Raw genomic sequence first — 14,443 nt, forward strand, 5'->3', positions numbered from 1 at the left:
CGTACCATAGGTTTTCGTGCACCCTCACCGCGCAGGGTAATTGCTCGAAGTTTCTACCAACTGCATGGTTTGGTTTGGTTTATGGGGGTTTAACGTCCCAAAGCGACTCAGGCTATGAGGGACGCCGTAGTGAAGGGCTCCGGAAATTTCGACCACCTGGCGTTCTGTAACGTGCACTGACATCGCGCAGTACACAGGCCTCTACAATTTCGCCTCCATCGAAATTTGAGTGCCGCGGCCGGGATCGAACCCGCGTCTTTCGGGTGAGCAGTCGAGCGCCATAACGACTGAGCCATCTTTTATGCGACAGCTTTACAGCTCGTTCGGTCGAAAAGCCTTCGGCGTTGTAGTAGTCGGCAAAGTGTGCCGGAAATAATCGGGGGCTGCGTAAAAAAAAAATCGTATCGTGGTAATTTGTGGCTCTAGTGATTGTTGACTAACTAGGTTTGTGATAGTTGATTACGAGTTAATGTAATCATTCTAATTCGTTGGTTAATTAAAGAAATGAAAAATAAAAAATTGAAAAAGGGGGTTGAAAGGTGTCAACCTACTAGAATGGAAAGCCTAACCCACTAACGCTGTCGCGTCATATCCTTAAGGCGGTGCTTAAGAGTCATCTCCCATATATGTACCGAAGGAAGATTGATGATGATGATGATGATGATGATGGTGGTGGTGGTGGTGGTGGTGGTGATGATGATGATGATGATGATGATGATGATGATGATGATGATGATGATGAAAACGTTTATTTAAGGCCACAATGACTTACTATAAGGGGAAGTTGATCGGGTCCCTCGTCCGGGACACCGTTGGTAAAAGCCGCTGCCCGTGCTCTGGCGACGAGGGCTCGTTGTTCCTCGAGGTCCGAGCTGGACAGGGCCGCCTCCTAGCCTTCCCACATTGGCTGATTTACTATGTCAATACTGCTGTTTTCCTGACAAGCCCGTATCGTATGGCACTAAGTTTGCCTTCTGGCCACAAAATTTGCGCTGTTCCGAAAAGGACTCGGGCTCAATGGCGTGTACAACCTGTACACATTTCTTATTGCGTAAATAGTTTGTGTATATTACCTCTCGCCCTATCCTCTCTTCCTGTCCCCTCACCTCTTTCATTTCATTTCTCCATTCTGCCTGCTATCCATTATTTCCGCTGTCCCAGCTCAGGTGCTTCAGTATCGATGGCAGGTGCCGGGGCTAGCAAAAATCTTTTTCTTCCTTTTTATTATTATTTTAATAAAGAGCACTTACTACCACTACAATGGCGGGAAGCGTAGCTGTATTATTCCACGACATAGTTTGTAGCCTTCGAAGGTGACATTATTCTGATTTACTAAGACCCTTAGCGGGCCTCGGGAGTGTCTGCCTTTCAAGGCGCAAATGCTGTAATATCTCTGAAAATGTTGTCCACGAAGAAGGCTCCTTCTTCTAGCGTGATGATTCTCCGGGTGCATGTTTTTGGGAAGCGGAAGCGTAAGGAAATTGCTCTTCCGCTCTTCAGGTATATCTTGCCTCCCAGTCACTTGTTGCGGAAAGCTAATGTTTAAATCTTCTAAGACTGTGCGGCCTGTCTTAGTTGTGGCCAGTGTTCGAAAAGAAAAACCTCAGTAACTGCATCTTTTTCGCGGAAGGCTGTGCGTCCGCCTGCGTATGCAGCCGAGAATAAACGGTTATGAGCCAGTTACTGCACAATTTCCTTTCCTCAAAAATCATAAATTATGCGAAAAGGAAAGGTACAATAACCATCTCACGCTCGGTGAACACTTCATCTGCGGCGTGGGGAAAGGTATGAGGTGAAAACGCGCCACGGTGGCTCAGCAGCAATAGCGCTCGGCTGCTGAACCCGAGCACGCAGGGTTCATCCCGATCGCGGCACCCGCGTTTCCATGTAGACGAGATGCAAGACACCCGTTTACTTTGTGATGTCAGCGCATCTTAAACTTGTTGTTGTTGTTGGCAGTGCAGGAAGAGAGAGAGAGAGACAACTTTATTTGCCACAGGTGTCGGGAATTAGGGCAGGTGGGTCTGTGTGGCCCCCAGGTGGGGGCGACGTCCTGGGCCCACGAAATCAGTGCAATCTGAGTGGCCTTGTCTGGCTGGGTGAGGAGTTGGTCCCAGCATTCCGCAGAAGGAGCTGGTAGGAGAGCTTGTGGGGAAGGGTTATTTTCGTATCCCCAGAGGATGTGCACCTGAATGGCGTGTTCTTACCCGCCACGGTGACTCAGCGGTAAGGGCGCTCGGCTACTGATCCGGAGTTCCCGGGTTCGAACCCTACCGCGGCGGCCGCGTTTCGATGGAGGCGAAACGCAAAGGCGCCCGTGTGCTGTGCGATGTCAGTGCACGTTAAAGATCCCCAGGTGGTCGCAATTATTCCGGAGCCCTCCACTACTGCACCTCTTTCTTCCTTTCTTCGTTGACTCCCTCCTTTATCCTTTCCCTTACGGCACGGTGCAGGTGTCCGCCGATATGTGAGACAGATACTGCTCCATTTCCTTTCCCGAAACACCACTTTTCATTTTTTTTTTCAATTTTTCTCCTCTCCGCTTTTCGCAGTTCGTCGTCCTCTATAAGGAGAAGTGCATGTGCTTTGGTTTCCCCTTGCACTTAACCCCTTCCTCATAACTTAATGAGACCGGAGGTGGTATCCTCCGGAAGGATAAGGGCTAGGGCGACTCTCACCCAGTCGGTGACGTGCCGATAGGGCTGTCAAGAAGATGCATTGCCGAGCATATATGTTCCGAGTGTTAAACGCCGGCCACTGGGGTGCATCTTCGCCACCTTTCGTGGACATGCGCAGGAACGCAGGAGTCGAGAACAAGGCAATTACTGCAAGTTGCACTTACGGCTACAAGGGAGGAACACCTGTCCTTGTGGTTAACGGACAACGCTAAGAGCCGGCGCATGCTCAGGTTTCTAGAAGAGAACTGCCTACACGACCTACTCTAGCTTATTGACAGCGGGCCAAGGCAGCAGCAGCCAGCACTGGCACCCTTGACTAGGGGCTCTACCCGTGTGCGGACTTTCTTTTGATTTATTTATTTGAGTAAATGTTTTCATCATCCCCACCGCAGCCTGCGACTGTATGCAAATTTGGCTTCAGGTTGAGTTCAGTTCAGTGTAACTTATTGTTTCAACCGGCCCCCCTGATTGCCCTCTCCGACACGGCACGCAGACCTCCGGGAGGTATGCGATTCTCGGTACGAGCTGTTTTTGAGTCCAAAAGAGGCTCTTAACTCGAAAACGGCGCAAGAGAAGCCGTTGTTTAGAAATCATCCGCCACAATATTTTGTGGTCGTTGAAGCCAAAGAACAAATACACTCCTGGAACGCTTCCGAGCATCACACTTAAAAAGTAGGCCGCGTTGTACACTATCATGGCCGATGGATTCCCCTTCATATTTGGCACAACGCGTGGCAGCGACACAATGAGGCGACAAACAGCAGTGGCCCACATGATAAACGCTAGCCTTACAAACAAAAGCAAAGAGCGCCTTCGTGTAGCGTTCTGTCTCTCAATTTTGTTTGGAGTTGCTTTGCACCTCTTGACAGAGACTATTGTGTACGCGTACAAACTGAAGTTAAAAATGGCAACAATGAGCGGAGCTACGGCGCAAGTTATGAGTAATGCGCGGCCTCCGGAAAATTTGGAGAAGCAATTTTGGCCCCGCCCACTGCCTGTATAGCACTGCAATAAATAAGCCAGTAAAAAGAGTAGACCGGGAGTTCCCCATGCGAAAGTGCTGTATAAGACGAGTGTTTTACTGCTTCTTAATGCCCGTTTCGATACGGTTAAGGCCCTCGTTATGTCGAACGAAAGGACCAAAGTCCAAAGAAAAGAGGACTGTGAACAGTACTTTAGAGAGAGCAACGTCGCCAGAAAGGTTCTGCCGTCCATGAGGTGTATTGTTGCCAAGCATACGTAGCCGATTAAGTGGCCTGTGAGCAGCGTCAGTGCGTAGCAAAGCGCGCAGCCTGAAATGAAACACCGCGACGATCGGTCCGCTGCGTATACGAAAACCTTTAGCAAAAGGAAGAAAAATGAAGTGGCTCCTGCGATTTTGTCCGCGCTGTGGGCGAATTCTCGAACCACTGCATCAACGACTGCATACGAATGCGACGCTTCGAGGGACGAATTAATGTTGGCACTTGCAAATGTGTCATTTGGACGGCCGTGCCTAATGTCCGGAGAATGATTCGCATATTGGCATTCAATGTTCGAAAAAATTCTGGAGCGGCACACGTCACACGCCCGCTTATTTCTGCCTGGCCAAGTGTCGTCCGAATCCGAAGTAAGCGTTTCGCCAACGGCTCGGCATGCTATCTCGGTGACGGCCTGTCTTCTTAGTGCTGTTCCGTTGGTGTGGTGAGTGGAATCAGGGCGAGGAGCCCATGAGGCTCGTGGCACGGGAGAAGATGACGTTTGGCCGGCCGCCACCAACACGACTTCGCCGCTGGTCCCGACGCAGGAACTTTTGCCGGCACTGCACCGCAATCGGCAGGTGCACGTTCTAGAGCGGTTCCAGTTGCAGGTTCCGCCGCGACACGAGATTGGCTCGTAGGTGCACTCGACTATTTGCACCGTTTCGTCCCTGGCGTTCCCCTTGCCGTCGTCATCACCCACAGAAGCATGGCAGATGATGTCCTCGGCGCAGGCTTCCAGGAACAAAAACGTGAGGCCAAAAATCAATGACAGGTGTTTTGCCAGCCTCCGAATTACCATGCTGGTTGCTGTTTCCTGCAAGGGAATATTTACGTTATGCTTGAAAACTTCGTCCCTACAAAATGATCACCCACGAATGAGAGAATTACAAAACAACAAAACAAAGCTTGACAAACCAATGTTCTAAAATAAACTATTTTCTGAGTGAACCATCAAACCTAGTTATCGGCAAGGCTGTGTACTCTCGTTACGGAAATGAGGTAGGCCCGCCTGATGTGTGCGCACACACGTTTAAGCTTTCGTGCGCGCAAAAAAAGGAAGCACTTTTAAATCGCAGATTTGGCCAGGCGCCCGTTCATGGTTTGTACCGAGTTACCTCCGTCAGTGTAACCGATCTAAACCATAAATACATAAATTAAACATTCCAGCGACTGTAATTTGAACCCGCGATCTTTCAAACAGATAGCTTCGCTGGCCACTGCACGAGAACACTACGCTATTGCCGCAGTTTTTTTTTCTTTATTGCATGGAAATAGTGCCGAAAAGAAAGTTCTATGCACGCTTACGCCACAAAACACCAGTCCACCTTACCCCTGCATGAACCCTCCTTCCAAAACATCAAAAGACTGGGAGGCACACACATGCATCCAGATAGGGGAGCCAGCTAGGCGGCTATTGCTGCAGGGCAGCATATATACTGCCCGCACCAAAGCGCATTGTTCACGAAACAAAGATTTCGACGACCGTGCTGATTCGGCGTGGCGGTCCATCATGCGGCTCTTCCAGACACTAAATAGTCCCAGCAACATAAATAGATCATTTGGCACAGCACTGTTTTTCTCCGCGGGCAAAAAACGAATACTGTAGGGTGTGATGTCAATGTCCTTCTTAACTGTTCGTTGTAAAATGTCCCAGAAAAAAGATAGCATCAATGCACAGAACAAAACAATGGTCAATTGTCTCTGGTGTACTGCACAGGCGGCAATTCACCGTCCATACAGCAAGCATCTCCTTATCATGAAGCCATGCCTTCACAGGCAGCGTTGACGTGTGCAGCTTAAAAAAGAATGTTTTCGCGGCAGAAAAAATGCACATTCGCCTAACACGTTCTAAAACAGTGGTGTCAAGGAACTCCAGAAAAGGTTGCCGATAAGACGGTACAGGGAACAAATGCTCTGTAAGTGCCTGAGTCATCTGCCTTCTGGAGAGGCTATACAGGTAGTCTAAAGAAAAGCGCACAGTGAGGAAATCGAAGGTGTCAGCAACTTCCTTAAGGAATCCCCATAAAGGCCCCTCACGAGTGCGTCCCATCGGTGCGAATAGGAAAGGCAAATCAGCACTGAGACGCCTAAATAAGCACGGCTACTAAAAAAGGGTGGTTTTAAGATTTGAAAAAGAAAAAAAGACACGACTCTAGAGAAAGAAATAGACTCTAGAGAAAGAAATAGGGGTTCCTCTTCAACAAATTCGTAACAGTGGTGCATACTGGGATTCTCAGATAGTCTCCATGAGGCGACAAACCCAGGCTTAGATGGGTAGGGAACTATATCAGTGTTTGCTCGAGCTCAAGTCTGCAACATTTTTTTTTATTTGCAAAACTTGCCTATGTGCTGCAAGTTCTCCACTGTGCGAGGAAGAAAGTGCAGCTGATGCACAGAATATTTGCTACATTCGTATGGCGTTCCCAATGGGAACCCATGCGTCGCGATAGCCTACGATATTGCCGCAGCCGATTATGCCTCGTGTTAAACTGCAACAACTCTCGCGCTGTGCACTGCGCATCGTCTTCTGCTATTACTGCTATCGAACTAATTTACGCATTCTCATGTGCTGTGCATTGAACATCGTCGTCTTCTTCAACTAATACTACTATCGAACTAATAATCATCGCCAGACGTTCCGACGACACAACAAAGCAAAACAATGAGCCTACAGAGCCTGAGACACCGACAGAGCTGCACTCAAATTTCGCAATTTCTTAATCTCATCCGCCCACCTAACTTTCTGCCGCCCCCTGTTACGCTTGCCCTCTCTTGGAATCCACTTCGTCACCCTCAAGGGCCAGCGGTTATGTCGCCTTCGCATTACATGCCCTGCCCAAGCTCATTTCTCCATCTTGATTTCGACAAGGATGTCATTAACCCGCGTTTGTTGAGTTGAGTTGTTGTATGCTACAGGTGGGATAGCCTTGCTTGTTCTGCCGGCAATTGCTCCACTGTAGCGTCACTTATATGTTAATAATGACCTAAAACCTGTCGTATCTGCCCCGCTATGCGCACAGTCACTTATAGTAGTACATATTCCACTCCCGCAGTCATCATATATGCACACATTCACTCACAGTAGAACATGGTCCACTCCGGAAGTCACCATCTATGCACATATTTCGTCACAGTAGAACCGCGTTTGTTCTCTCATCCACTCTATACGGCTGTCTTAATGTTACACCTATTGTTTTCTTTCCATAGCTCCCTGCGTTGTCCTTAGCTTAAGTTGAACCCTTTTCGTTAGCCTCCACGTTTCTGCCCCCTTAGGTTAGTACCGGTAAGATACAGCTGTTGTATAGTTTTCTCTTGAGGGATATTGGTAAACTGCCATTGATGATCTGAGAGAACCTGCCATATGCGCTACACCCCATTCTTATCATTCTAGTTATTTCCCTCTCATTATCCAGATCAGCTGTCACTACCCGCCCTAAGTAGACCTTTACCACTTCCAGCGCCTCGCTGTCAATTGTGGACTGCAGTTCCCTTGCTAGACTGCTGAACCTTACTTTGGTTTTCTGAATGTTAATTTTAAGACCCACCGTACTGCTCTGTCTGTCTAACTAATTGATCACGATTTGCAGTTCATCTCCTGACTTAGCAAGGCCATGTCATCAATGAATCGCAGATTATTTAGGCGTTCTCCGTTAACACTTATCGATACCCAACTGTTCCCAATCCAGGCCTCGGAATAGCTCCTGTAAACAGGCGGTGATTAGCATTGGCGAGATGGTATCCCCGTGACACCCCTCCTTATTTGAATTCTATTGCTTATCTTATGGAGGACTATACAACTACATAACCACGCCGTTTGTGCACAAAGGTGTCGAAACAAGTTTGTTTTGGCCTTGGTGAGAAGACACTACACTTATTGTTCATTACAAGGCATACGCCGTGTGTTTCAGAGAAACCGGCCATAAATGTTTAAAAATAGGGTCTTCGAGGTAAAGAGAAGCTTTTTGCGGCATAGTAGTGAGAGTGCTGGTGGAAGTAAAAAAACAGGCGAATAAAGTTAACTATTAAATGGATCAACTAAATTCTGACAGTTCACTTTTTAACTACTACCGATAGGCGCCAGCTTGCAATTCGCAATTTGTAGCCATGGCCTCGTGGTAGAGCACCCGCCTCGGCTTCGGGAAGTGGTGGGCTCGACTCCCGCCGGTTTCCTCAAAATGGGTACAAGCTATGCCCCGGCCTGGTGCTCGGCTCGCTAGGGTTGCATGGCTTGGTAAAGGAGCCTGCGCCTTCAAATCCCTTCACTGTGGGCTTGAAAAGACGCGTCGCAAGTCACAAGTTGCGCTTCTTCCGCACGAGGCGGATTCAGGGTTGCTTGACGGCGGAACTTATCTATGATCCGTCAAGGCAACGGTTTGGTCGAAGACCCCTTTCCCAAGCATCTCACCCTAGAAGAGCTGGGCACCAGGCCGAGAGAAATATCGTACCGATTAAAAAATCGGTGGGTACCCGGCGGCATCTGCCCCGCCCGGGCTGGAGCAGCGAAGTGGCGAGAAGTGGGAAGTACGGTATATAGAACGGGCGGGGCAGAGATTATCGCGGGGTGCGTGTGGCATGGAGCGTCGCGATTTGATCGGGCTGTGCTCCCCGCAGTTGCGCGGTTTTTGAATGGCACGAGAAATGGCCCAAATTAGATCAACCGCTGCGGCCAGGGTATAATTGCGTTTTAGAAATTCTGAAAACACCTATGGCTGTTACCTACGGCCGGCTACAAATCTCTATTTGCAAGCGGGTGCCAATCGATAATATTTAAAAGGTTAACCAATAGAATTTCATTAATCACTTGACTAGTTAACATGATTCGCTGTATCCTGACGCCCGCTGACACTGGTTTGACAATGCCGAAAAAGCTACTGTCTATCTCAAAAGCACTGTTTATAAATATATTAGTGGCGGGCAAAAGCTGGTATAGTCGAAGTAAGCTGCCACGGATGGCGGAGCACTCCAGGCCGATTAAGCTTCCTCGAAGTGCGCATCGGGTACGGCATGACCATCAAATGAAGCACCGGGAATCAAGCATAAAGCATGTTTACCATAATACTTGCACAGTGGTTGCATAGGAGATTATTCCTGACGTAAAGAGCACAAGCAGTACCAATCCCTTGTCGCAACCGAAAACAGCCGTGTACCTGGCGCGGTGCGTAGTGCTTAGGTGCCTGCCACTCATTCTCTCCCTCATTTCACCCCTTCCTATGGCCACACAATTACGACGCCTTTCCTTTCCTCGAAATCAATTTCCATTTTTTTTTGCAGGTTTGCCAGCGCCATATCAAAAGGGGGAGGGGCTGACATACAACTGTCACTGACACTTCTTTGAATAAATAGCGGCGATAAGCCTATGGTTTTCTTCATTGAACTATATCCTGTTACCAAAGTTACAGGCCTCTTCAACAAGACGTTACTGTGTGGACATATAAACGACAATGGAACATCACTATTATCCGTCATAATGGAGTAATTACTCACTGGAATTCACCCAAGCGCAGCCACACGGCTACAAAGGAAAGCTATACAGCTTCCACAGAAACTTCGTAGTTAAAGAAAAATTCGCCCTGGTCCGTGGTTCGATCCCGAGACCACCGCTCCGTTCAGTCAAAGCTGGGCAAGCAGAGAGTTTTAGCGCAGCGTGATCCGTGGTGACTCTCCAGTGAGATTCCTGTAGTCGGCGGCGCCTGTGTTCCTTCGCCGCGCGGCACCCACGCGGAAGCCGCCGTATGCGCACTATGCCCAGTTATAACGAAATTTAAAAGTTTAATAAGCCCGCTGAATGCGATGCTCATAAATGAAGTCTTTCCCCTTCAAGTAGAGGGGACGGAATACCGGAAAAACAGCATAACTTCTGTACTAAACAATGAAGCCCACGCACATTCCTGCTTTATGTGCCTAAGTTAAGCCCTGGCAAATTCAAAACGCCGACTGCGTTAAACAGCCACGCTATTCAGTACTGACTTGGCCGGAAAAATCTGGAAGATATCTATGATCACCGATGACAGAAAGCCACAATTGCTTTCCTGCACGCTCGGCCCATCTATTAGCGAAATAAGCTTCAATGACCCATTGGGATCGTACGGACAGCGCTCTTTACGGTAAACTGCAACGAGAAGGTCGCGCGGCTTTCTCCGTCCGCCTCGTTATTAATCAATAGGGGGCCGAACCATGATTCTTCATTTTGCGTATAATCACATTTGGTCGCGCATGTGACCAATGTAGCTGATTGGCTCATTTCAATAGATTTCCCTGCCTCATACAGCATCTAATGAGTGAGTGTGCTGCGTTCAACACAGCCTATCGTTATCTCGGGCGTCAGGCACATGTTCTCACAAACCACCTCACGCTCTGATGTTCCCAGTCTAAGCACACGATCGTCTATATCTTCCTATCGGCCATGGTATATATCTTTCTCTCTCCAAGCGCTTTTTAATAAGTGAAACATGCCGCGTAATGCACTCACGCGAATTGCCAGGTTCAAAAAAGAGCAACACAAACATGACAAAAGTGATTTCGCCGAAGGAGGGCATTTTGTTATTTTTATGCAAAATACCCCTAAATGCCCTCACGACTTAGGGTATAACATAAGGGGTTGGGTACAGAGAATAGATCAAAATCAAAACAAGAAAGAACCTAAAGCGAACCGGGACAAAATGCGTAAATTATTATTTCGCAATAAAGCTCAAATTCGAAGGTTTCGCTACTATGTACTTACTCACTTGTACGCTGTGCCTTCCTGCTCGAGGTGTTGACGGGCGCACAGCGCAACTCAGAGTATCCTGCAGTGAACATAGGGCTTCGCACAACACCCTTTTCTCAGCTTGTCCCCGCGTCGACTGAGCGCCCCCTTAAGAGCAAAGAGCAGACGATGTCTCGTGTAAAAACAGCCACTTCGAGGACACCTGGAATGCGCTGCGCGCAGTTGGTCGATGTATGTACGTCCAAGGTTAGCTGTGCGTTGTGCGCATAAGTGGCTACGGTGGCCTTGGGTATCTGGCCAGTGCGCGTCGAAGCCTGAAATTGCGCCGTGAGCTTGGCTATCTGATCGCTCTGTGCCCCACGGGCGCCAGTCACTTCAGTCGGGAGCCGCAACGTGAACCGGCTGCAGCCGGGGTCATTCACAGTTGCAAGCGCGTCTGCAGCCACAAGTTGTAAGTACACGTCCCAGGGAGCACAAAACGACCGACTGATGTTATTCAAAAGTTGCGTGAATCGCAGTGACCTTTCATGTCAGACTTAAACGCTATGCTATCGTTAAAAATTAAAGCATAACTTTTGTGTTTTACCTTAAACGCCAGTTTAACTTTCAAACTGAACATATATTATAACTGTGTTCGAAGCATTATTACGATACATTTATATTTCAAGCGCTGTGCCACAGAGATTTTTCCACCGAACGCACGAGAACAATGTTTGCAGTTAAATCTGTAGGATTGTGTCGGCCATATGGACTGCACAAAAGCGTTAAAATTTCATCACAAAACGTTTTCCCAATTCACCCCTGACATTTATGGGTCACCTTTCATGGCTGGGCATATAAGCATGAATGCCATCAGACATCAGTCTGAATTAAGGTAAGTGCGTGGGTGCCGAGTATTGGCTTTGTTGTAGCGCCCCTTGTTTGCCCTCAAATCCTCTCAGGTTGTCGGTTGAAAGTGTGTGAACTCACATTTCGCAGGCAAGTTCCTCCAAGGTTTCTATTCCTTTTTTTAGCGAATACTTTAGATTCTAATCCTTGAAAATCGCAGAATTCTCAAAAAGTGGGGAAGTTGCCCTTTAAGGGAGCAGTATATCTCATGAAGAGGCCGGTTCGGGATTTTTCACTCGCAGTGTTTCACTATGATTTGAAACAAAACATTGTTCTGTTTCTCAGAAACCCAGCGTAACTGCAACGGAAGCTCCTCTTCTCCTACCATGCACGCTCTGCTGACGTACTGATGGTTCGAAAGGAACCCTTGTTTCAGACTGCCTGCATTAGGGAAATAAAAAGAACAATTGGAATGGAGTGGAGCGCATATGGCAGGTTCTCTCATATCATGAATGACAATCTGCCAATCTCCCTCGAGAAAAAAGCGTACAGCAGCTGTATCTTACCAGTACTCACCTACGGCGCAGAAACGTGGAGGCTAACGAAAAGAGTTCAGTAAGTTAAGGACGGCTCAGCGAGGTATGGAATGAAAAATGATAAATGTAACATTAAGAGACCGCAAGCGGGCGGAGTGAGTGAGGGAACAAACGTGGGTTAATGACATCCTAGTCAAAATCAAGAGGAAGAAATGGGCTTATGCAGGGCATGCAATGCGAAGGCAAGGTAATCGCTGGTCCTTAAGAGTAACGGAGTGTATTTCAAGAGAAGGCAAGCGTAGCAGGGGGCGGCAGAAGGCTAGGTGGGCGGATGAGATTGAAGGCGCATTCACACTACACCAAATTTCCGGCGATTGAAGCGGATTTGCCCAGATTCGGCCGCTTTTGTGGATTCGGCGCGGCGAGGGCGATCCGTCCGGAACCCATTTTTTCGCCTTCGCCGTGGAAACGACGAAGGACCATTGACGTCACGTCCGGTCGAAATTCAGTATGGCGTCAAGCATGGCAGCGGAACGGGCCGGCGCTTTCTCTGTCGAGATCAATCAATCAATCAATCATTTTATTTCCTTAGAAAAGGAGGAGTACGGGACTAAAAGCTCGGACAGCTTGACAAGGTCCCGACCCCTTGCAAGTTGGCATGACAGCAAGATGACGGCCAGTCGTACACAAGAAATAAAAAAAAACATCACAAAGCAACGGGTAATGCAGAGTGAAACAAGACGGCAAGCAATCAGACAAAACAAAGTTAATACAAATAATCAACACACATAGGCAACAGTGGTGAATAAAATAGGAGAATAAAAAGGCATGGTCTAGTTTTGAAAATAAATAAGTTGACAAAAACGTTTAATGCAAGAGTTTCGATTTCTGGAGGGATCAAAATTGCTGCCTGATGCCATAAAGGAATACCCAGTCCTATACGACAAGCGCGATTTAAATTTCAAGTACGTGGCCCGCAAGGAGGAGCTTTCGGAAAAAATCGGCAACAAACTGGGAGTGACCGATACGTATACAATTGCTTTTTATATCTTGCATCACGCCGATGCTCGCAAGGACCGTTTTTTTCGGATACACTACGTTTCGCGCCGTTCGCGCGCCACTGCATGCTAGCCTTTATATCATGCATGCGTGTACGACGCATGTATTACGCACTGCGAAGCCAGCGTACTGATCATTACGCTGTTTGTTTTCTTTTCGAGTGCCAGTACAGTGCGTTTCGCGTATTCAGCCTGAAACGGGACGGATGGTTGTTTTCGAAACTATTCCAGATACTACCGACGTCCCTAACAACGTCCGAAGGCAAATTTCTTTGCTGAAGGAGCGAAGCACAAAACATTTTAGCTCTATGAACCGATTACGCGACAGCGGAGTTAGCTGGAGTGGCACAACCGTAGAAAATTGAGCTCCCGAAATGAGGGAGCTCACGGGCGGACGGATAATTAATGAACGGACGGAAAAGAAAACAAACTGTGGCAAAATCGGTTTATAGTATTAGCACTTCACAATTTTTGTGCACGTTACGAACTGCTGTCTCAGACATGACAATCAAAATTAAAAATGAAACCAACAGTACATAATCTCACCCACAGAGTAATATAAAATTTTCTGCTAACCTGATAACCGGCGCCAAGTGATGATCTACAGGTATCGCCTTACGGAATCACGTGTTCTAGATACGAGTCCGAAGGACTTCTATAGGGGTGTCGGTGACATACGCGGGTAGCTGCCGAGAAAAGAACAAGCTAGTGAGGCGATAGCGCCTCGCATATTAAAGTCACGACGAAGCTCACATGAACTTACTGTCTGTAATACTCCACGTCCCGGTACCGAAGCAGCGACAGGAGGTCCCAGATGGCCCAACCTTGGCCCAAACGGGCGCGTCCCTGCAGACATGGGCGCTCCCACCACCGCCTCCGGCGCGTACTGATCGTTCATCAGCCTTTCGCAACTCTTCCAGCATAGCAATTACAGAGTTGCAGGGGAGAATCGAGACGATCTCCTCCTCCTCTAAAATGGTCGCCATTACTTCTCCGCTACAAGCTCACATCCGGGAAATGAAACGAAGACTGCGATAAAACTATAGATAAAACGGCGCAAGCCAGTGTGCCGCCGCGCAACCGACGGCAAAAAACCGCGCGAACTATTTGCGGGGCTCACGCGCACTCTCGCTTCCTTCGCGAATTGGCGATACCTGAAAAGAAACTGCCGTCATATTTCGCTGCTTTCGTGAAAAAGCTGAAGCAGCCGCAGTTCCGCGTCGGTTCCGCCGTCGCTGGCGGTGTAAATGAGAACAGGCCCCCTTTTCCGGCGAAGCGCATCCGCTTCGCTCGCCTGAAATTTGGCGTAGTGTGAATGCTCCTGAGGTGTGCAGGCATACGGTGGGCGCAGCTGGCAAAGGATAGGGTTAATTTGAGAGACATTGGAGAGGAATTT

The 14,443-nt window shown here is 48.2% G+C and overlaps 1 protein-coding gene across 1 annotated transcript; it reads right to left on the reverse strand.

Annotated features, from left to right (window-relative positions):
- Positions 1-712: 712 nt before the first annotated feature.
- LOC144125613 (uncharacterized) lies at positions 713-10,981 on the reverse strand. The gene is made up of 2 exons (XM_077659143.1): positions 10,641-10,981; positions 713-4,733 (listed from the first exon to the last, which is right to left on the reverse strand). The coding sequence occupies exon 2, from the start codon at positions 4,716-4,718 to the stop codon at positions 3,096-3,098; it is 1,623 nt and encodes a 540-aa protein (XP_077515269.1). The 5' UTR covers positions 4,719-4,733; positions 10,641-10,981; the 3' UTR covers positions 713-3,095.
- Positions 10,982-14,443: the final 3,462 nt, after the last annotated feature.

The sequence above is a fragment of the Amblyomma americanum genome, chromosome 3 (assembly GCF_052857255.1).
Source record: "Amblyomma americanum isolate KBUSLIRL-KWMA chromosome 3, ASM5285725v1, whole genome shotgun sequence".
NCBI classification, from domain to species: Eukaryota; Metazoa; Arthropoda; class Arachnida; order Ixodida; family Ixodidae; genus Amblyomma; species Amblyomma americanum.

Bases quoted from the DNA above. Each gene is read 5' to 3' on its own strand.
- LOC144125613 (XM_077659143.1), bottom strand. From the start codon at position 4,718: ATGGTAATTCGGAGGCTGGCAAAACACCTGTCATTGATTTTTGGCCTC.